General features: G+C 48.0%; 1 protein-coding gene across 1 annotated transcript; it reads left to right on the top strand.

Annotated features, from left to right (window-relative positions):
* Positions 1-1,194: 1,194 nt before the first annotated feature.
* On the top strand, positions 1,195-23,874 carry LOC149308639 (forkhead box protein O4-like). The gene is made up of 3 exons (XM_089536173.1): positions 1,195-1,918; positions 18,293-19,554; positions 22,768-23,874. The coding sequence occupies exons 1-2, from the start codon at positions 1,391-1,393 to the stop codon at positions 19,535-19,537; spliced, it is 1,773 nt and encodes a 590-aa protein (XP_089392299.1). The 5' UTR covers positions 1,195-1,390; the 3' UTR covers positions 19,538-19,554; positions 22,768-23,874.
* Positions 23,875-24,301: the final 427 nt, after the last annotated feature.

Raw genomic sequence — 24,301 nt, forward strand, 5'->3', positions numbered from 1 at the left:
TCTTTGGATTCATGGAGACCTAAAAGGCAAGCCTGTCATGGAGCTTTCTTGGCTTGAGGTTGGAAAGGGGATGCACTAGAACAAATGTCAGTACTTGCCCATAGAGATACACTGGAGAATCCTTGCCCGTAGGGAAACATCACTTGCCCAACGTTCCTCTATGGGCAAGGATTCCCTAATGTTTCCCTGTGGTAATCAGTGGCCCCCAATCTGTGCCTTTGAGGGACTCTGGACTTCAGCTCCCAGAAGCCTCAGCCATGTTGGCTAATGGTCTGGGATTCTGGGAGTCGAAGTCCAAAAGCCCTTTAAGGGCTTGTTCGTCCCTATGGGCAAGTGCTGCCCTATGTTTCTCTGTGGACAAGTATTCTCCAATGGTTCTCTATGGGCAAATATGGTTATCTCTGGGCAAGAACTGTCGTTGGTTTTAGTGGCTCTTCTTTGAGAGCTGGGCTCAAGAGGCCAGGAATCAGTCCCCTCCTTGGCTCTGGGACCCACTGGGTGAATTTAGGCAAGTCACGCTCTCTCAGCCTCCAGGGAAGGGCAATGGCTGAGGCTCAGATATCATTATGATCGTTACGTAATAAAAGCAGCAACTGTCTCCGCGGAGGGCGGCTGGGCGCCAGTCGGAAGAGCCCCGAAGGAGCGCGGGGGGCGCAGCGGCTGCTGAGCAGAACAGCCAGGGGGCGTGGCCTAGCGCCTCCTAGCACAGCGCGGCGGGCTTGTTTTGGACGAAGCCGATTGGTCGGCTGCTTATATAATGCCCCGAAGATGGGGGGAGTAGATCTCGCGAGATCTTGCGGGGGTTACCTTTCCCCCTTCCGTCATCTCGGAGCTTAGAAAGTCTACAACCTCCCAAGGTTCAACAGGACCGCGCAAGCGCAGACCCTCCCTTTAGTTTCTAACCAGGCCGAGAAAGACCACGCCTCCTAGATGTCTTATGACTGCGCATGCGCACATCCTTTCCTTTTCCCCTCGAAGCGTCCAAAGACCACGCCTCCTAGGCGTCTCATGACTGCGCATGCGCACACTCCTCCCTTCCCCTCCAAGCGTCCAAAGAAAGACCACGCCTCCTAGATGCCTCATCACCATCGCGCATGCGCACATCCCTTTCCCCTCAGGGCGTGCAATGACTACGCTTCCCAGGATGCTTTGGGCCGCGCAGGCGCAGATAATTTCCCCTTCCCAGATCCCTCCCAAGCGTATAGTAAACAGAGCCCCGCTGTGGAGGCGGCTTAGTTAGCTGGCGGAGCCGCTGAGGAGAAAGGAGTAGGCCTTGGAGCCGCGGCCTCGAGTGAGGCCTAGAAACCTGTGAGGGAAGCGAGGCGGTGATGTGGCGGCGGAGGCGGAGAGGCGCCTGAGGGGAAGGAAGGAAGGAGGGAAGAGCGGCGCCATGATGGCGGAGCCGGCCGGGAGCGAGGCTTCTCCTCCGCCTTCGCCGTCTTTGGACCCGGAGTTCCCTCCTCAGAGCCGCCCGCGCTCCTGCACTTGGCCCTTGCCGAGGCCCGAGGCTCCTCCGCAGCCGCCGCCGCAGACGCCAGGGGAGGCCGAGGGCAGCGGAGCCGGAGGCGGCGGCGGCGGCGGCGTTGGGGCCGGGAGCGGCCTAGGCAGCCCCGGGGAGCCTGGAGGTGGCGTGGCGGCCCAGTCCGGAGCAGGAGCAGGAGCAGGAGGCCCGAGGAAGAGCGGTCCCGCCGCCGCCGCAGGCGCCGCCACCGCCGCGGGTGGGACTAGTAGCAGCGGCGGCGGCGGCGGGGCCCGTCGTAACGCGTGGGGGAGCCAGTCGTACGCGGACCTGATCAGCCAAGCCATCGAGAGCGCCCCCGACAAGCGCCTCACCCTGGCCCAGATCTACGAGTGGATGGTCCGCTCCGTGCCTTACTTCCGAGACAAAGGCGACAGCAACAGCTCCGCCGGATGGAAGGTCAGCCCCAGCAGCAGGAGGAGGAAGGGCCAGCCGGCCAGCGGCACCCCAGCCCTGCCCCTGCCAGGGGCTGTGGACTACAGCTCCCAGAAGCCCAAGCTTCTCTTGGCCAGCACGGCTCAGGATTCTGGGAGATGGAGTCCAAAATCTCCTGAAGGGCAGGCACCCTTTGGGTAACATAATACTATAGATGTCTCTCTCTCTCAGTGGTCCCCATACTGCCCTTTAAGAGGTTTTGGACTCCATCTCCCAGAAGCCTCAGCCATGTTGGCCAGTAGTCTGGGATTCTGGGAGCTGAAGCCCCAAATCCCTTAAAGGGCAGAGTTTGAGGACCACTGAGATATAGATAGATAGATAGATAGATAGATATAGAGAGAGTATTCTAGTACCCCAAATTGTGCTCATTAAAGGAGTTTGGACTCTATCTCCCAGAAGCCTCAGATATGCTGGGAGATGGAGTCCAAAATTCTCTTAAAGGGTACAGATTGGGGACCACTGCTATATATCGGTATATAGTACTATATAGTACTATAGTTTGGGGTGCTATTATATTATATACAGGGATTTTGGACTTCATCTCCCAGAATCCCAGACTACTGGCCAACATGGCTGAAGCTTCTGGGAGATGAGGTCCAAAAGGGTGCAGCTTGGGGTACTATAATACTATATATATATATATACATGTGTGTGTGTCAGTGGTCCCCAAACAGTGCTCTTTAAGGGATTTTGGACATGATCTCCCAGAATCCCAGGCTATTGGGCAACTTGGCTAACGCTTCTGGGAGTTGAAGTCCATAAAAGGGCACAGTTTGGGGGCCACTGGCTTAATCAGAGGTCTAATGGTAGCAAAGGCACCAGGAATTTGGAATCTGGGTTATGAAGGGTGCCAGGGCTTGGATTGTCAATGGCACAATGGGAGCAGAGGCTCCAGGAGTCCAGGGTTGGATTCAGCGCAATGGGAGCAAAAGCCTCCAAGGGTTCAGGGATGGATTAATTGGGGTGTCATGGGAGGAACTGCTCTTGAGGTTTAGGGCTGGATTATAGAGAGTACAACTGGAACATATGGGCCAGTGCTGGATTCTCAGGCTGCGACAGGAGCCAAAGGCTTCAGCGGTTCAGATCCGGATTAATCGGTGTCATGTGGGGAAATGTTGTGGGAATTGAGGGTTGACTCTCAGGCTTCAAGGGTTCAGTTCTGGATTAATCACAGGTCATAGGGGAGGAAATGCTCTGGAAATATAGGACTGGGTTGTGGAGGGTGCAAGGGGAACATATGGGCCAGGGCTAGATTCTCAGGCTGAAATGAGAGCCAGAGGTTTCAGAGGTTCTGATCTGGATTAATTGAGGGGTGACACATGGGAAGAAACACATTGGAAATTGGGAGCTGGATTATCAAGGGTGCAAGAGGAACATATGGGCCAGGGCTGGATTGTCAGGTTACAACAGGAGTCCAAGGCTGGATTTATCAGGGATGTCATGCGAGGAAATGCTCTGGAAGTTGAGGGTTGGACTCTCAAGAGTGCAGCGGGAGCAAAAGTTTAAAGCATTTGGGAGTTGCATGGTAGAAAATGTTCCCATAGTTTGGGATTGTATTTGTGCAATGGGAGCAAAGGCTCCTGGAGGTTGGAGCTGCATTATGAAGAGTGCCAGGGCTTGGATTGTCAGTGGTACAATGGGAGCAAAGGCTTGAGGAGCCCAGGGCTGGATTAAGTGCAATGGGAGCAAAAGTTTCCAAGGGTCAAGGGATGGATTAATCAGTTGGTCTGATAGGAGCAAAGGCTCCAGGAGTTCAGAATCTGGGTTATGAAGGGGCTCAGGACTTGGATTGTCCGTGGAGCACTGGCAGCAAAGCCTCCCTGAGCCCAGGGTTAGATTGTCAATGGAAACATATGGGTCAGGCCTGGATTATTAGGGGTGCAATGGCAGCAGAGGTTCTGGGAGACCTCCAGAGGTTTGTGGGGATGGAGCATCCTATGATGTACGCCTCCACATCAAATGCAGGGATGCTGTCAGGAAAGAAATGATCCTGGGAAGGAGATTTACAAAGATTTGGATTAGATGTTCCTTGGGGGTACAGTTCACTTTTAGAAACCTCTGCCTTCTCCAAGGGTTAGGAATGCTAGCAGCCCACCCTGGCCTTGTTTTTCAGCAGCGGGGCAGGTGAAGGGGCTGGTGGCATGCTGGCATTGCCTGTGTGCAATCACACACCCAGGTTGCTCACACAAAAAAGGTGTGTGTGTTCTGTTTTGGGGAACTGCTCCAGGGCCCAACCACTTTAATTTGGCCTTGCCTCAACCTGTTTGCGCCACTTGATAGTTTCCTTTGCCAGATTGACAGTTTGATCCTTGGGCAAAATCCAGTAGCATTTGGCTAAAAATGGCTGTCGGAAGAGGGACTCCTGGGACTGGGGACAACAGCTGGTGCTCAGCTGCGGAGAAGCAGAAAGCGTAAATACTGCTAAGACGACCGCGCTGGGAAAGCAAATGTCCTTTGGACTGCAGCGAACAGGCTCTCCCTGTCTTCCCAGTCTTCACAGCCATGCCAGCTGGGCAATTCTGGGAGGTTTAGTCCCACCCAAAATGTAATACGTAATTCCAAACTCCATCCCATGTTGGCATCTTCAGAAAGCCTCATGCACTCCCTTGCAGGAATTGCCATTACAACAGCTCTGCAAAGTAGGACAGTGTCTCTTGTTACCTCTATGGAGTTTTTCTTTGAGGGTGGGGAGGAGGAGAGATAAATAAATTATAAAAAATCACAAATGAGTATTTGTATTTGGTAATGATATGTGTGCCACTGATTGGCATCATCAGAGTGCTTCACATTTCCTTTTTCAAGAGTCATTTTCAACAGCCCTTTGTGGTAGTCATTGAATGTTATTCCCTTCAGAGTTCTTTTTCTTTGAACTGCAATTCCCATAATCCTTCCTGCTGCCACCAGACTGGGCCTGGGACCTAGGGCAAACCAGGACTCAGTACTGGCTATCCTTTCCTGGAGGGTTGTGGCAGTTGTAGCCCCCAAAAGTAGCCTTTCCATGCTCTGATCCCTGTGAATATTGCAGGTGGAATTAGCTTGGAAGAGGACATGTTTCGTTCAGGGAGTGGCAGAGTTGAGATTCTTTGGCTGCATCTATACTACAGAATTAGCGCAGTTTGACACCACTTTGATATGGCGCAGTGCTGTGGAACTCTGAGACTGGTACTCTTGTGTGTAGTTATGGTGCCAAAGCAATCTACAGATTCCATAGGATGGCGCCATGGCAGTTAAAGTGGTGTCAAACTGCTTGAATTTTGCAGTGTGGCAGCAGCAGCTTCTCATCTTTTCTTCCTCCTCCTAACTCTGCATTTATTCTTACTTGCTCTATCCGAGGGTTTTTTTTAAATCAGTGCACAAAAGGCATTTCCTAGTGGCACAAGAGCCTCAGCAGAGCCTTAACCCAGCCCATTAAAACACACATGTGCGCACACACACATAACCAACCCTATGGAAAAGTTTAATGAAAAAACAAAGCTGACTCTGCTCTTTTTAAAAAAAGAATTGAGTCCTTTGTCATGAAAGTGTTCTGTTACTGCTCCCAAACTCTTTCGAGACCAAGAAATTCAACAGGCGACTGACCCCTTTTCATGAGACAGAGTGGTGGGTGCTAGTCGGTTTTGGTGAAAATGGTTAAAAGGTGTTCTGTAAGTAAAGAATAAAATGACGGCAGCATCAGGAGGCCGGGTGCTTTGGCATTTTGGGGTGGAACTGTGTATTACACAATACACATGTATTGAACACTGTGTATTGCATCCTGAATTATCAGGGTGCAGCCACAGAGCTAATTTTTGCTGCCAAGCCATAAGCTTGGAACATGTTGCACACATCTATTTATTCATGATGTATTTATAATGTTTATGATAAATAAAAATTAATGTTATTCAAATGAGTGTACATGTGCAGAGGAGGGACAATAAATGTATTTAGCACTGAGTAAGTGCCGAGCTCTTTAACCATTTCAGGATGTCGGCTGCCCAAGCCCCAGGGTCACAGGGTGTGCCAGGAAATCTTTCACTTCCAGACTGACCGCTGTTACGGTTGGTATGACCATCAAATTGGGGCTGGAACTTAGCTTGACCCAAGGCTCACATCCTGAATTATTGAATGCTGGAAAACTGTTTTGGGAAGGAAAAAGGGAATTTGAGTAAGTGCTGAGTGCTAGTTTGAGAACACAAGCGTTTCACATTCAGCTAGCTTGTTACATGTATTCTGTTTTAAACTTCTTATTGTATTTTATTTGTTTGTACTTGAATTATATTGAATTGTGATGGCTTACAGCTTTCAGCAGCAAACAAAGACACATTCAAACATTCAACTATGGCCGATTATGAGGGAAGGCTTCGGGAGTTTGGAGTCCTGTGGCTTGAAGGGCATGCCTTAGGATGATAGGTAGGTTGGGGTGAGTAGTTGGCAATGTCTCAGTGGGGGCTCAGACTAGGTGGGCATTTCAATGAATCCTAGAGTTGGAAGAGACACCAAGGGCCATCTAGTCCAACCCTCTTCTGCCATGCAGGAACTCACAATCCAAGCATCCTGACAGATGACCATCCAGCTTTTGTTGCAGGACCTCCAAAGAAGGAGACTCCATCACACTCCAGGGCAGCATCTTTCACTGTTGAACAGCTCTTTTACTGTCAGGAAGTTCTACCTAATGCTGAGATAGAATCTCTTTTCCTGTAGCTTGCATCCATTGTTCTGGGTCCTATTCTGTGGAGCAGCAGAAAACAAGCTTGCTCCTTCCTCAACATGGCATCTCTTCTAATACAGGGCTATCATATCATCTCTTAACCTTCTCTTCCCCAGGCTCAACCTACCCAGCTCCCTAAGTCTCTCCTCATAGGACTTCATAGTTTCCAGATCCTTCCCATTTTGGTAGAATCTTTTTTCCTGTAACTTGCATCCATTGCTCTGTGTCCTATTCTCTGGAGCAGCAGAAAACAAGCTTGCTCCATTCTTAATATGACACCCTTTCAAATACTTAAATAGGACTCTCATATCACCTCTTCAAAGAATTTCTTTCTTAAAGTTCCTTATACTGCCAGATGGAGCAGCTGAGATTTATGGCAAGAGGTGAAGTTTGTGGTTAAGAAAGCGAGTATCGGCCTGATATGTAGGCAGTAGATGGCCAGGGTCTGGGGGCAGAGAAGGAATACCCAGTGAGCCTTCTCCAAATTGCCTTGCTGAGGAAGAGGGAATCTTTGGTTCCTCAGATGGTGATGAGCTACTGCTTGCTCCTGGCTGGGGCTGATAGGGAGTAGAATTCAAAACCATGTAGAGGACTACAGTCCCTAGTTCTGCTCCTCCTGGGCAGACCAGTAATGAGAAGGCAGCTTGGCTTTGGACTTTGTTTGTGGAAACGGACGTTGGAGTTCCTCGGTCCTAACTCTTACACAGGTGCGTGCCCCGCATTTCAAGGCTGGCGGGTTTGACTCAAGTTTTCCTTCACAAGCGCTGCTGGCACTGTTGACTTCTGCAGGGTTTGTGTACAGAAAGCCGGGATGGGTTCAACCTCCTTTTCCCTGTCACCTCACTGCCCCGATTTCTCTGCCATGTGCCCCAGATATACCCACGCTGCAACTAAATGCCAAGGGTGGCGACCCAGTTTGCAGGAGGCTCGTCCCATCTGCAGCTGTTTGCAACGCTGGCTCTTGCCAGAAGTCAGGAACAGAGGGACAAGTAAACAGTTTCCCCCTGGGGCTTGAAATATCCCTCAAAGTGTTTGGACAGTTTCCCTCTCTTGCAGATGGTTTCTGAAAATGCAACTTTAATGAGAGGAGCATTGAGGTTGCTGGTACTGGCGATAGGGAACTGGATCTGTTGTTCTGCTTCATGTAGTTCTGTCCCACAGATTTCCTTTGAATGACCTGGGTCATGTCCGAATTCTCCTGCCAGTTTCTCTGGGCCTTCCCATGTCTCGGATCGTACCTGAAAGCTGGAATTGGGGCAAGGGAGAGATAATGAAGATTTTTTTTCCCCAGCCGGCCCTCTCCTTCGCCGCCCCTCCCCTTGAGCTTGACCCTTCGGTTCACTTTGTTTCAGCACTTCCAAGAAAGGCTACTCCCTGCCCCCTTTGTCAATGTTCAGCCATTTCTTGGAAAGGCAGGAGCCTGAGCTAGGACTCTCCCTCGGCTGGGCTGCTGTGCAAGACCCAGTGTCCCTTGAAAAGTTTTCAATACTGGGCTTCAGTTCTTTGTCACCCAGCTGCGCTGATGCTTAGTATAAATAACTCCTTCATAGCACGCATTCCTGGCTCACACAACCCTTCCTTCAGAAAGGGAGCTCTAGGCAGAAAGAGAGAGAGAGACAGAGAGGACACGGCTGCCCTGCTTCCACAGAGGAAGGCTGAAAAGGCATTCAAAAAGAAGACTCTTTCTTTCCGATATGAGCCTCGTTTTGTTCTACAAATGTGAAATGGCAGTCAGCGAAGGGAGTTGGCTCTTTCGTGGCTTCGGATGAGAGAGCCGTGCCCCTCCTCTGTGTCTCTCCCAAGTCCCAGAATAGCACCACGTGCAAGAATTATCCACCTTTTAAGAGCTTGTGCTTAAAGTGGTTAAAAAAAAAAAAGCCTCAAGATTGTGGGATTGCTTTTAATCCCAGAGCTGCTTTTGCCATCTTTGGCAATTACTGGAAGTGTCTGCAAAATCTAGCACAGTTCTGCCTCCCAGCATGGCTATTTGTCCCTCTTTGTTGCCCCATCTCAAGGGTTTAAGGGGATATTTTGATCCCCCCCCCCTTTTTAAAGAGCTTTCAGACTGTGGATAATGCTCATATAGGGCTCTTATTACCACACTGGTTATTCTGGGGTGCAGGAATTGTTTAGGGGGGGAGGAGGATATAAATAGAGAGATGTCTGACAAGCTTCATGCAAGAGCCTTCATGAAACCACTGCCCAAGGCCAAGTCTTGTGTCTTTAGCCATGCCTTTTTTAACACTTAAGGGGAGACATTGAATTACTGAGTGTCTGAATTAATGAGAATTGTGTAGGCACTTTCTGAACAGTTTCTGAATGCTTTTGGCTATCTTTTATTCCGCGGCACGTCCTTGTATGGTTAGGCAATTAAAAAAGAGGTCTTGCCTGGGACGCAGCTGAAACATGTACTTTGGCGGCGAGGAATTAATTTGATATGGAGCCTGTAGGTTCCTGATCTTTTCAGGCCTCCCTCCTACAGGTTTGGGTTGGGGGAGTTAAAAGGCTTTCCGTTCCCCTACATTTTTCACTTGTCTGAAAGTGGCACTTCTTTGAGTGTGCAACGTGATGGGATCCTAGATTCTTCTGTGAGATCTGAATCATTCATGATCCAAAACTCCAGTCACCTGGAAGGCTGAAATCAAGATGATGATAATAATAGTAATACTACTACTACTAATAATAATAATTTTACTAGGCTGTTAGAGGCTGGGAGGGAAGGGACAGAGGTGCTACCTAATGCCAAGTGTGGAGGATGTTCTTCCACCATTGTTCCACTTACCTTCACAGAGTACCTGGTTGCCCATGGCTACCAGTCTAGTGCTTAAATATGTGGATGCATTGAATATGGAGATGCAGGAGGAAGTGTAGTGTCTTGTAAACAGCTGTGAAGCAGCACTGGTACTGGGCCCAGAAACTGAATAAATACAAGTAATGAGACTTCTGAAAAAACAACTCAGCTTTTAACAACCTGTATTTAGTTTTGCTCCTAATGCCTAAGGTTCATGCTAAGTAATCTGGACATAGCGTTCATGCAAACATTAATATATAAATGGAATGAGCCAGGGAGGCTTTTGTGTATAAAATGTTGATATAATTTGGTCAAGTCTTGAATGCAGAGACTTATATTCTCTCTGGAAAACATAAGGATTTCAAGATATTTGGAAAATCTACGCACTGCAATAAAGAACAGTTTCATAGTGGCCGCTGTACCATAGTTTATGAAAAATATAAAAGATCTTGGGAAAGCTTGAATGAGATGATTTCTGATTTTTGGGTTTTGCTTCAGGTAAAGATGGAGTAGCGTCCTGAGCTGGGAGTTCCTTTCTTTCCCTCTTCTGCTGCAGCCGTCTCTGAAGGGTCCTCCAGAGCAGGGTTTTAGGATGTTCAGGGGAGACTGCAAGAGAAAGGAGTGCAGGTGCTGGCAGAAGGAGTGGGATCCTTTTGAATTACCTCATTGGATTGTGGTTGCCGACTCTTTAATAGTGCTGCAGAGGTTTGTTGTTGACATCCAAGTTGCATGCTTCCCAGTTTACAGGAATCTCACCTAGAGCATGTTCCAGCTTGGCATGAGGTGCAGGCGGCGCAGAAGATCTGAGAGGACACACAACAAAGCTTTTACAGATGTTTGTACTTTTGAAAATCAAGGAAATAGGAAGGGAAGCTGGGCAGCACCTCTGAGCTGACCTGTGGCAAAAGAAGGTGGAGGAAACCTGGCAGCAAAGGTTGCAAAAAGAGAGACGAGAGCGCAGTTGCACAACTAGTCTCACTAACACCTCTGAGTATTCTTCCTAGAGAACGTCTTCCCTGAGAGGTGTTGCTAACCTTCCCTGTTCCTGAGCAAACGCTGTCGATTAAAAACAGGGTGTGCTTAACTGAAGGAGAACAGGACAAACATGCCCCACCCCAGCGGCATTTGGGTTCAGAGTCCCTGAGGGCACTTTCCCACTCCCATCTCAGATGCTACCCGCTCTTTGTAACCCATGTTGAATTATCCGGAAGGCATTCCTGGTAGTTGCTGCCAGTTCCTGAAAGGAGCTGTTTCGCCTGAAGAGGGATCCTGTGCAGAGGTCGAGGCAGGACCTTAAAATGGGAACGCTTTGCATATCTTCCAGCCAGCAGCTGGCAAAATTTAGTTTCTCTAGCCCCCTTTTGCCTAGTACTCTAAGACTAGATCACATTTAAAAACTGCCATGTTTCTACATCATCTTCAACTACTACGAAAGTATGTGTGTTTAACTTTTTTGTTAACCATTCTTTCAGGATTAGGTGAGAGAGCTACTAGAAATGTGCTCAACAGAAGCACTAGTTGACCTTCTTCATTGCAAATCTTGGTAGTCATGTAGTCAAAATCCTGCCGTGAGGTGCAATTTGGAAGAGGAAGACCCTGTAACATTAGCAATTGTTTGGCTAGCCCAGAATGTCAGGTGCAGGCTTGCATAGAAAGAAGAGAAAATCGATATGCATTCCTCTGTCAAGGACTTCTCTGTCATGCCACTTATTTTCAGTTTCCCCCTTTCAAACTCCTCTGAAGTCCTTGCTTATCTCCATCTTATGTGTGTTTATATTTTAAAACACTTTAATCTTTTCAACTATATTTTATTCTTTTATATGCAATGTGCTTTAAAAGTGTAATCATTTAATTCTGTTTTAATGTAACACTATTCTGTGTTTATAATTGTATTGTTTTTAATCTTGTAAGGCACTCTGAGTTCCAGTTTTGGGGAAAGGGTGGGATGATGATGATAATGATAATAATAAGAGTCTTCCAGTTGCCAGTTGGCAACCTCATGAATTTCTCCTAGGCTTTTCTTAGGCAAGGGATTCCCAGAGGTGGTTTTGCCAGTTCCTTGCTCTAAAATATAGCCCATGGCACCAGATGTTCTTTGGTGGACTCCCATCCAATTACTAACCCGGACTGACCCTGCTTTGCTTCCAAGATCAGATGGGATTTGGTGCCTTTAGAGTACTTACGCTCTCATTATCTCCATCTTCCCTTCTCTTGTCTTTCTTTTCTTACCATAGGAAAGTCAAAGTACATTACTACACTCAGAAGTGTAAAAATTCTGAAAGTCATGGAGGTTTTAAGAGAGAAAACAAATGCATTCGGGGGGAAGAAGCAAACTGTATGAACCACCACTGGAAAATGGCAGGGTGGGGGGGTCTTTTGCGGTAGGGGAAGGCATCTTTTTTTCTCCCCAGATACCTATTTGGGTCTTCACATCTCAACCTGTTTGTGGTCACCTGTTACCCTTGCTGCTCCATTCTTGCCCTGTGTCATAAAGCTTCCCAGCCTGGTGCCTTCCAGATCTGTTAGACTGCAACTCTCATCGTCCCCCAGCTGTCCTACTTTGCTTTCCATTCCTTTCTACGCTGGCATTGTATTAGCAAGCAGGGGCTGGGGCCTTTCTGCTCTTGACTCTCACCCAGCTCTGTCTGGAGAGGCCGAGCGTCTTCCTTGGCCTGCAACAGGCAGAAGCTTGCAATTCAATACGGGAGGCGTCTTTCATTCCTGCTAGGAAAGTCTGAGCATCTGGCACGTCAAACTTTAATAAAAACCATCGTTTCCTGTCTGTCCTGGTGAGGACAGCTTGCCTCCAGTCTGCTGCCAAACCCTTGGAGACCAAAGGGGTACCACCGCACTGACATTTTAAGAACTTCTCTGGGAGAGGCAGTCAGTCAGCTGATACTATCAAAACAACATTTACTTGTGATGGATACCAGCAGGCTTCCGGGACAGTGTATATTCAAGAAGAAGAGGCGGAAGACACACAAGTACAAAATGTGTTTGTATGTGTCAATAATGAAGCAGAGGCTTTGTTATTATACAGTGGCACTTAGGGACCTATCCACACTACACTCTTATAGCACTATACTTCTGATGAGGTTCCTTAAAAACCTGATAAGCTCCCCCTTACCTGCAACAGGGAAACCGAATTATCTGTTAAGCATATTCCGAAATGCACACACTTAACAAACAGGAAAAATATGTTTTCCAAACTCAGTTCAGTACCTAACAGGGCTGCAATCTTTCATGTATGCACATGCCAACCATAGAAGTGTCTTTGTGGTTGGTTGGGTATTCTATTTCTTCATCATTCATTCACACTGACATATTTATTTTAGAACATGGCATTAAGATCCTATCATATATTCATCTGATCTCACAGGACAGTTCTTACATTCTGCGCAGGGGCTTGAGTTTTCTTTTGTGTTGCTACAGTTAATGCACCCGTTGCTTCAAACTGGCTAAATTTAGCTGCCAAAGCATCCAGTCATTAAGTCTCCGACTTTCAAACACGACACCATTCTGGAGAGTACATTTCCCCCTAGATCCACTTGGTTGTCCCAATTCGAGGATCAGTTGCCATAAGGTGAGTCAAAACATACGGAAATCCATTGATGTAGTGGATTCCACGCTAGTAGAAATGCTAATTGCTAACAGGAGATCAAAATGCTAACAGGAGATAGAGAAAAGGCAGAATTACTCAACACTTTCTTTGCCTCAGTCTTCTCAGAAAAGGCAAAGGGTGCTCAACCTGAGGATAATGGATCAGAGGACAGAATAGGGGAATTCCAGCACAGAATAAGTAAAGAGATAGTAGAGGAACACCTTGTGAATCTAAATGAATTTAAGTCTCCGGGACCAGATGAACTCCATCCAAGGGTATTAAAAGAACTGGCAAAAGTAATATCGGAGCCATTGGCAATCATATTTGAAAACTCCTGGAGAACAGGAGAGATCCCAGCAGACTGGCGAAGGGCAAACGTCGTCCCCATCTTCAAAAAGGGGAAAAAAGAGGATCCCAACAATGATCGTCCAGTTAGTCTGACATCAGTTCTAGGAAAGATTCTGGAGCAGATCATTAAACAGAGAGTCTGTGAACATCTAGAAGGCAATGCCATAATCACAAAAAGTCAACATGGGTTTCAGAGAAACAAGTCATGCCAGACAAATCTAATCTCTTTCTTTGATAAAATTACCAGCTTGGTAGATGAAGGGAATGCTGTGGATATCGTATATCTTGATTTCAGTAAGGCCTTTGACAAGGTTTCCCATGACATTCTTGCAAACAAGCTTGTAAAATGTGGGCTAGACAAAGGAACTGTTTAAATGGATCTGTAATTGGTTGACCAGCCGAAGCCAAAGGGTGCTCAACAATGGCTCCTTTTCATCCTGGAGAGAAGTGACCAGTGGGGTCCCACAGGGCTCTGTCCTGGGCCCGGTGCTATTCAACATTTTTATCAATGACCTGGATGACAGAATTGGGAGCATACTTATCAAATTTGCAGATGACACCAAATTAGGGGGAATAGCTAATACCCCAGAGGACAGGATCAAGATTCAAAATGACCTGAATAGACTAGAAAGCTGGGCCAAAGGTAACAAAATGAAATTCAACACAGAGAAATGTAAGGTATTGCACTTAGGGCGGAAAAATAAAATGCACAGATATAGGATGGGTGACACCTGGCTGAATGAAACTACGTGTGAAAGGGATCTAGGAGTCCAAGTAGACCACAAGTTGAACATGAGTGAACAGTGTGATGCGGCAGCTAAAAAGGCCAATGCTATTTTAGGCTGCATCAATAGAAGTATAGTGTCTAGATCAAGAGAAGTAATAGTGCCACTGTATTCTGCTTTGGTCAGGCCCCACCTAGAATATTGTGTCCAATTCTGGGCGCCACAATTCAGAAAGGACATTGAGAAACTGGAGCGTGTCCAAAGGAGGGCGACAAAAATGGTGAAGGGTCTGGAAACCATGCCCTATGAGGAACGACTTAGGGAGCTGGGGATGTTTCGCTTGGAGAAAAGAGGTGATATAGCCCTGTTTAAATATTTGAAAGGATGTCATATTGAGGAGGGAGCAAGCTTGTTTTCTGCTTCTCCAGAGAACAGGACCCGGAACAATGGATGCAAGCTACAGGAAAAGAGATTCCACCTGAACATTAGGAGGAACTTCCTGACAGTAAGGGCTGTTCGACAGTGGAATGCACTTCCTCGGAAGGTGATAGAGTCTCCTTCCTTGGAGGTCTTTAAACAGAGGCTGGATGGCCATCTGTCAGGGATGCTTTGATTTGGATTTCCTGCATGGCAGGGGGTTGGACTGGATGGCCCTAGTGGTCTCTTCCAACTCTACGATTCTATGATAATTGAACTCAGCCCTTTTTATTGACGGTACTCTCTGATGAGTAAATTTGGTTTGTATAAAATGGGATCTACAGCCGTAGCCACACCAAAGCAAACAGAAATCACTGATAAGAACCCAATAAAAACCCAATAAAACCCCCAATGGCTTGAGCTCTGTACGTTCAGACACTGTCTCTCTCTCTCTCTCTCTCTCTCTCTCTCTCTCTCTCTCTCATGGCGACAAGTGATAAGACAGGAATCAGTTTCTCTGCAAGTGGCTTCGTGAGGCACATGGTCACCATGCTCAAATGGCAAACAGTGTCCAGAGAGGCATTTGAGGTAGCTGCCCTGTGACACAGTCCTCTTCCCCAGGAGGCCTCATTGAAACATGAGCCCCTGTGCTTTTCAGACATTTGGGCTGCCTTTAGGTAGCTAGAAGTTAAGTCTTTGCACTAAGCTATCTTTTTTGAAAAAAGAAAGGGAGACAGAAAATTACAAGTGGAAAATGTAGACAGCTTAGCCCAACTGTGCTTTTGGGGGTCTGGCGGAGGGACTGGAGTATAGATGTAGGTGAGCAATGAGAAGTGATTCTCACTAGCATCCCTAGCAAGAAAAACCCTTGTGTGTGTGAGACGGAGAATGAGTCATTTTAAAAGATGTTCTCTCCCTTGGCTTGCCTGTCGCTGAAAGTTCTGTTGGGAGCACTTTGACACAAGGGATTCCCGAGGGCGAGGAGGTATTTGGCAACGTGCTCAATAATTGTGAGCCTCTAAACCTTCAATTTACGTTAAATATTGCTTAGTTAAAAGCGGGGTTGAGGGTAGCCGTGTGGCTCAAAGCTTTTGGCCTGTTTCTCCTGTTGCCAAGTTCATTTTATATTTTTCCAAGACTGCTTGCTCCTCTGTAGCAGTTGGAAACATGGAGCTCTCCAAATCTGGTTGGACTGCTACTCTCATGAGCCCTAGCCACACTCAACAATAGTGAGGCATAGTGGCACTCCCACTCATCTTGAGGGCCACGCATTCCCCGTCCCTTGTTTTGCCTGTGGTCGGCAGTGTTTGTGTTGGAGCCTGAGCAGCTCTTGGACTCAACATTTTTAGGAAAATGTGACACGTGTGTTCTGTTTTGATGTGACACTTGAATGTTCTTGTCAGGATTACTGTGACTCAGTCATTGGGAAGCTTGGGTCTCTCTCATGTATGGCGGGACAGTGTCGTTCAGTGGTAGAGCACATACTTTTTGTTTTTGTTTTTAAAATAAAGGTCCTAAGTTCAAACCTGGCATCTTCTCTAAGTAAGGCTAGGAAAGGGACCCTTAAGAGTCACTAAGCTAAATGTCTCAGCAGTCCTGCTTAGAATGAAAGAACCTGCCTTCTACAAAAGCAGACCCTTGGTCCATCTTACCCAGGACTGTTGGCTCTGGTTGGCAGCAACTGCAACTGTCCAAGATTTCTGACAGGATTTGTACCTTGATGGACCTGGAAATGCCAGAGATTGACACTTGGGCCATCAGTGTGGAAGGGACCTGGGACCTTTTGTGTGCAATGACGCCATCAGGTATAAGGCAGCCTTCTCCATTCCTGCGAGCCATGATGGGTTCCCAGAACACTGCACACATTGCTTTCCTCCTTCCCTTGCCCTGTACTGCCATTTCTGCCTGTATTAAAATCTCAAAGACTTGAGTACGCCTCAAGATTTTTCACTTGTGAAGCCAAGCCCTGATGGTTTCACCCTGCGATTCCAGAACAGTTCTGCTGTCAGGCCAAGAACATCTCTTGACGCAAAGCTTAGCACACTGTGGTTCTGGCTGACCGGGTTTGTTACCCAGAAACAAAACCTTACTACTATTCCTAGGAAGTTACACGCTGTTCCGAACTCCTTGGTTTCAAGTAACTCTGAAGTCTTGTGGTTATGCAATTAGACAGCAGTCATTCCTTTAGGGAGTGTGTGGGGGGGGAGAGTTGTCTATCGCTGGCCAGTTGGTTGGCTGACTCCCTGCAGGGCGGGATTGCACAGCAGCTCAAAGTGTACAAACCTCTGGGACGGGAAATAAGTATCCCATTCTGAGTCGAGAGCAGCCACGGATGGGATAGGGCTTGTTCCTTTTTCCCTTTTGAAGTAATTGCAGAGGAGGTCTGTGGAAGCCAAAGGATTCCAGGCTGGCATGGTTGTTCCAAAGCAGCTTTGTGGGATATAATCCATAAACATCTGGTTATGCAGCCCTCATTGGGCTCAGTGGTCAATTGACAATGCTACCTGAAATCATTGTCAACCCTCTGGCCGTATAGGGTACTGCCTAGTTTGGAAGCCAGTTTAGCATTCCTGGGTTCAAGCAGGACCACTCATGCTTGAAGGGAGAGAGAGACCGTTAAGCCTCTGACCAAGCAAAGGTCTAAAGTGTGCTGATATATCCTGGTTGTCTTCCATTCCCCTTTGACTTGACTAGAAAAGTAAGCTGGGGGATTTGTCCATCAAGCTAGACTTGAAATTGGTGTCCCTGCAGCCCCCATTATTGATCGCTACTTCGAACATGGTTTTATGTTGACCACTGCATTGTTGAGCATCAGAGCATATCGCCCTGCTGGATGACCAGCCCAAAGCAAGATGAAGGTAGCAAGTCGCCACAAAACAAATGAGAAGCAGAGGCATGGAGAGGTGTTAGGAACTGATACTCAGTACCCTGGATAGCTAGAAGTTAGTGCTATCAAGCTGAGCATAGAAAGGCTTTTGGAGCCACCAGTGTTCAATGGAGGTAGAGGAAGACATCTGGAAAGGGAGAAGGAGTAAAGGATAAAGAGGAGCATGAAGGAGAGCAACTGCGTAGCTTGACTGCTAGCTCATTTGAGGCATAGGAATCCCTGCTTCTTGGTTGTGCTTTCCTCATTCCTTTGCCCTTGAATGAGGCGTCAGATCAGAAGCAGTTCAAGCACCTTGAACTACAAAAATCAGGTGGCAGCTGGCCAGACTGGGGCTATTTTCCCCCCATGATAGCCTCCCCATGGCATGTACCAGTGGTCTCCCCCCCCCCCCCTCCAACCAGAACTAATGCAGTGTTACTTTTGGTTTGAGATTAAGCTAGTTTTTGGCTTTGGGGTTAGGTGAAACAAAATCCTTGTGTTTTGATTTGAGGTCAAAATACCCTGGTTTTTTGGGGAGGAGGGATAGGTGAGTGGGGCTTTGGGTTGGAAAAATGGGATTGGGGGAGCAACATGTGTCCTGTGAGCCATATTTTGCCAACCTTTAGCTGAAATAGAAATTTAAAGCATCTCACCGGCTTTCTTAATCAATGGTGCTTTATATTGGAAAACCAGATTGCCTTTTTGTTGGCATGGATGTCTGAGATAGCAGTGCTAAATGGTCTGTCCTAGCTTGTTCTCTTTGCGCAAGCTTGTTGCCATCGCTGGGGTTTTTCTGCTAGAGCCTATCCCTGTGACCACCCTACCATTCCTCCACAGTGCAGAATGATCTCATTGGCATCCAGGGATGATACTAAACTTCACCCTTTCCTTTCTTTCTCCCAGAACTCTATTCGGCACAACCTCTCCCTGCATAGCAAGTTCATGAAAGTGCACAACGAAGCAACTGGGAAGAGCTCTTGGTGGATGCTCAATCCAGAAGGCGGCAAGAGTGGGAAGGCTCCACGGCGGAGAGCAGCCTCCATGGACAACAGCAGCAAGCTGGCCAAAGTCCGAGGGAAAGCCTCTAAGAAGAAGGCGGCAGCAGCAGCGGCCATGCAGGTGGCCCCGGAGCCTACTGCTGACAGCCCGGGCTCCCAATACCCCCCCAAGTGGCCTGGCAGTCCTTCTTCCCGGAGCAATGAGGAATCTGACGTATGGACCAGCATCCGGCCTCGGACCAGTTCCAACGCCAGCAACATCAGCGTCCGGCTTTCTCCAATCCTGACTGAGCAGGATGACCTGGCGGATGAGGAGCTGCTGCCCTCCTTGGTCTATTCCAGCGCTTCCAACAATGTCCCACCGACGGTGACAGAGGAGCTGGAACTCATTGACGGCCTGAACCTGATGTCACCCAGCTCATCCCTGTTGCCAGCTCAGCAGCCAGCTTCGAGCGGCCTGTCCCAAAGGAACCCCAGCTTTCCCTTGCGAGCCCAGACCTCAGCCGCTCAGGCCTCATCGTTCAGCAGCTCCCTCTTCAACCCCGTTGACATCTCTCTCCACAGCTCTGCTGGCCACTTCTCTGGCCCACAGACCCTGGAAGCCCTCCTGGCATCCAACTCACCACCACCCAGTGATGTGATGATGACACAGGTGGATCCCATCCTTCCGCAGAGCGGAGGCAGGCTGAACAGCCAAACATTTCTGCTCCTGGGGGAGCAGTCCTCCAAAACCAAGATGAGCCTGGTGAACCCACTCAGAAAGTCTTTGGAGCAGCAGCAGCAGTTGGAGTCATCAAGTGCTACTGCTTTGCCCTCCACCTTTACCATGGCGACCTCTCCTCAGAATGCGGCCAGTTTGTCAACTCTGAAGGCAATGAGCTCGGGGCAGCCTGCTCAGGTGGCCCAACTAGGCACCCAGCCATCTCTGTCCTCTGCCGCTTTTGCCCCCTTTGGAGGGAACCAGGACAGGCTGCCCAATGACTTGGACGTTGACATGTATATGGAGAACCTTGAATGTGACGTGGATTACATCATCAACACCGACCTCATGGATGGAGAAGGACTGGACTTCAGTTTTGAACCCATTCCATCTGCTCCCAGCTACCCCAGTACATCACAGTCCTCCAGCCATACTTGGGTACCCAGTTAACTTCATGACTGACAAAGGTAGGTGAATGGCAGCCAACAGAGATGCTGTATGGTAGCTAGAGCCAATTTCGTCTGCTTCTCAGCTTGGCCCCAGGGCCAGCTTGTCTCTCTTTTGAATCTAGTTTGTATTTCATACAGCCATTCATTCAGAGAGAACAGAGCAATGTGATGCATTCTGCAGTTACTTCACATTTCCAGGAGACAGTTGGTTTGCCAACCTTGCATAAGACAGAGAGTATAGTTCAGCTTCAGTGAAATTCAGTGAATGAATCTGTTCTGCAGAAGCTTCTCCTTAAGAAGCTGTCTTAAGAAAGGGATGGTGCTGATTCCCTGGATAACAGACTTCTCTTCTTGGCATACTGACCACTGGCCTGGGAGGCTGCAAAGAACATAATAAAATAGTTCTGCAACCCATTCTTGGCATAACTATGATCCTCTGTTCCTTTGGGCCAAACATGACATGATACTGAATGCATAAAATTTCTTTAAGGGCGTTTTAAAGAAAATGCAAGTAGCTACCATGGATGTCCCCAAAGGAGCAGTAGGACCACAGGATGGTGGGGTGGGTGGGTTCAGGGGGAGCTTAGAAAGAAAGCTTCCATTGTTGGCTTTGAGAGTCTAACTCCCTGTGGAAATAACCCTGTGAGAGTTTAGAGCAGTGGTCCCCAAACTGTACTCTTTAAGGGATTTTGGACTTCAGCTCCCAGAGTCCCAGACTATTGGCCAACATGGCTGAGGCTTCTGGAAGCTGAAGTCCAAAATCTCTTTAAAGGGCACGGTTTGGGGACCACTGGTTTAGAGGGACAGTCATTGGGGTTGCAGCAAGGGAAAAGGCTAAACTCAAGCATGGAAAACCCAGTGGTGCTTAGGGTGAAGTGGGAGCCAGCTGGCAATCATCATCATCAACATCATCCCCTCCTCCTCCTCCAAACAAGTGTGTTAGTGTCATGGATAGTTTGGCCCTTTCCCTCCTCAAATACCTGGAATGTTTGGCCTTGACTTGTTAAAGTGAAAGCCGGTCAGATTACACAGCAGCCAGCTGGCTCTGTATAAATGGATGGCCCTGATCGTGGGAGTGAGGAAAACAAACATAGGCCACCTTTAGCCCTCCTCTTCTCAGGCAAATGTCCTCAGATAGGACTGTGTTTTGTTCGACACTTTAATGTCACCAGTGTAACAACTTAAAACAGCCACTGCTGACACCCAGATGTTCCATAGAGCAGGTGATGCCATAGGTACCTTTGTGCTCTCCGGCTGTAACACAGTGCTCCTAATACCAGCAGGCCTCACACAGTACTTGGATTGCAGATGGTTGTTCTTTGTGTCAAGACGTGACAGGAAGGTAGGCTTCTCTGTGGAGAGAATAGAGGTGTGGCCCTAACTCTCTCTTAGGGAAACTTGAGGCCAAAGTCAGCAGATACCGGTCTTTTCCCCAGCAAGGCTCAGCTCTGCACAGTTGGTAAGAGGCATTTCCAAAAAGGTTCATGTTCTCTGTACAGCACTAGAAATCTTGTTGCATCTCCCCAGTGGAGGATCAAATGTGGCTTATGAGCCAGCCACTCTTAGTGTTCTTCCTTGCTTGCGACTTTGCTGTGTATAGTATCTGCATGCTTTGGCAACTTGAAAGACATTTTCTAGAGAGGTCTTCCCTTCCTCCCTCGAGGAGTAGTAGAGAGCAAAATCAGATCATTAAGGGATCCAAATGAAGTTATTAACCCACATAAGTGATTTGGGCCTCTGCCACCAGGAAGATGGGCTTGGGAGTCCTTGCTGGCACAAATGTAAACAGCTGTCTAGAACTAAAGAAAGAGTTAATTTGTATTAGTGACTTTATTTTCTGTATTGACTTATCAGGTTTGAGGTTGGGGAAAAAACAAAACCTGAGAACAAATTGGGGAAGTGAATTTTCTGTTTTTACCAATCTGCTTGCCCAGTTCTCATAGTTATAGGGAGTTGATGGGTCACACTGGTTCATACACCAGCCCATAGGCCCCAAATAGCCAGCCTTGGTGAACTGGTTTACCAACTAGGGTTAGTCTGGGTAGAATTAGTTGTTTTGGGGTCCAGTTTTACCATTGGCTGTGAGGGGACACTGACCCCATCCACAAAAGGGCTGTAATACTTTGCTGCTGTAGACCAGCTGCTGTATGATTTGCCATCAATAAATGCTTACTTCATATCAGTAAAGTGTGTCATTGTTCAGCACCAAACAGACTCTTGGGGAGGACTAGCGGTACACCCAGTTCTGGAACAAAACGTCCACAAAAAATGTCTGCTGCTTTTGTTTTGTGGCCTAGACACAGGCTCACCTTTTGTAATCCATGTATGAACTGTCATTCAGACATTGCTGTGCCATTTTGCTTGGGTCTTTCCCCAAACTTCCCTGCTTAACCCTCTGGATGCAGTCCTGGCCACGGATGAGGGGTAACTGCCTCTTTGTAAATAGAGGCATATCTATTAAAAGAGGACCAGAATGCAGTGTGGGTAAGTAATGAATCTTTCCCCCATTGGAACAGAATTGAGGCAACTAGTAGTGTGCTCTGACTTTGGCCCCTTGTCTGAGGCTGACATGTATATGCATTCTTTGGGGGGTGCACACTGCCTCTCTTTATTTATTTTTGACTCTTATTTAAAAGTAGCCTGTTCAGAGAGAAAAAAAATAAAATGATACAATTAGGATATAAAACATGGAGGGAAGGGATCCGCTCATTGAATTCAGAAGGCAGAAAGGAAGCCTGAGTAAGGACGGAATAAGCCAGGGGATCTCGCTATGGCAGGGTGTGCTGGAGGGTGAAAACAAAAGAGGTGGAGATGCCTGGCCTTCCTAGATCTGTAATTACGAAATATACAATCCCTGAGGCTCTGGGACTAGAAGTGATCTGACAGTTGTGGATTAATAGGGTGCCTTTGCTGGGTGCAGATTAACCTACATATGCCTGGTGTGGGAATCTCCAATCTCCTAAAGCTCTATTTGTGGCTGCAGGCTACAAGGTCAAAGGGGCTCCATGCTGATCTGGGGATCACACCTCCAGAGGCCGAGATACTGCTTCAGGGTGGTGTGTGTGTGTGTGTGTGTGTGTGTGTGTGTGTGTGTGTGTGTCTGTCTGTGCGCACTAAATATCTGGAAACTGGTGCAAGTCCAGCAGTGTCTTGAGCTTGTCTTTGCACTTCTCTAACCCCCCAGACTAAGCACCCACTCTCTTGTTCTCTTTTTCTTTCTCTTTCCCTCAGTGCCCTTCTGGTTCTGGAGCTTCCGCACCCCCCAGAAGAGTGTCCGTAATGCAAGGAGCATCCAGTGTCTGTCCTACTGCTGTGCAAGCCAGCTGGGAGCCGGGGGGCAAGCTGTGGAAGGAGGAGAGCGATTCCGTCAAGTGCCACATCTTTTCCGGTGTCGACCGTCTGCCCCGCCAGAAGAGCCTGAAGAGAGCTCCACTCACGGCCAAAGACTCCTCTTGCCCTGTGAAAGCATTCTCCAAATTCGATGGGGTTTGGACCCAGCCATGAGGAGTCGGAGGAGGAGGCTGTCTGAAGGAGAGCCTCTTCACCTCCTCCCTCCAGCTGATTTCTGCCTCAGCTGTTCCTTTTACTTGGCCCCCTAAGCCTTGGAGGGAAGATGGTCTGCAAAGGACATGGCTGCCCCTTCTGTTGTGCGCCTTGGGCCTGACTCCTCCTCTTGATGGGAGAAAACAGAGGCAAAGAGAAAGAGAGAAGGTCAACTCCTCTCTGTGTGGTGGCCATGTAGATGGGTGGCTGGATGGAAGGACTGAGGCATCTTCCAGCTCATTCTCACCTGGTTCAGCCAAGCAGCCCCTCTGGGGAGCTGAGGCAGGCTAGACCTGGCCTGGCAAAGGCCCCATCTGTGCAACAACATCCCTGAAACTGTGACTGCCCCAAAGCAGGTGCTATTAAGAGAAGGAGAAGGAGAAGAAGGAAAAGCTGTTGCTAAGAAACCAAAACAACTTCTTTGGGTTTGTTCCTGGGCTGTTGTGCGGAGGAATGGAAAACCCAGATCTGGCCTTAAGCAGAGCCCCGAGTGGTATTCATGTTTTTTCCTTCATTTCTTTTCTTTTCTTTTCTTTTCTTTTCTTTTTTTCTAATCCAGAAGGGCATTTTCTACAGATAAACTATTTTGGAGCTTTTTTAAAACAAACAAACAAACAAACACACAAATTCTAATCCAGACAGTGGACAGGGCTTTCTGCGGTAGCCTTGAAACCATTGTTAAGTGTCTCCATACTGAGTGCCTTTCCCTCCCTCGGACAACGTTGGCAATGGTGGCGGCAAGCTGCATGAAGAACAGCAACTTGGCAACGTCTTGGGCACGTGAGCTGGCTTGGGGAGGGGTTGGGGGTGGAGGTCGGGGGGAGGAGAAGGGCAGCAAGCCAGCCTTGTTCTTTGGAACTGGGGCAGATGAGGGAGTTGTACATTATAGATCATTACCTGTAAAGCTAGCAGCAGATTAACTAGCAGCTTTTGTAAACCTGAGGCAGGTGGGAGGGAAGGGTGGGGAGAGCAACTCTCTATATTTTAACAAGAGGATCCTATGAAATTATTGGCTAAATGTGCAGCTCGTTTTCTTGCAGCTTTATACTTTTGTTTGTTTTGATACCAGACAGAACACTAAAGCACATGAAAGTGGGACTTGGTCTGCGGAGGGGATTAGGGGAAAGCTACTTGGGTGGGTGGGTGGGGATGTGGGGCGAGAGGCGAGGGGGGCCCTCCTAGCAGTCTTGGGCTTTCAGCAGCTAATCGTGAAGTGCCAGCA

Source organism: Sceloporus occidentalis, unplaced genomic scaffold, assembly GCF_023333645.1.
Source record: "Sceloporus occidentalis isolate IW3139 unplaced genomic scaffold, rSceOcc1.0.p SCAF_8, whole genome shotgun sequence".
Lineage (NCBI taxonomy): Eukaryota > Metazoa > Chordata > Lepidosauria > Squamata > Phrynosomatidae > Sceloporus > Sceloporus occidentalis.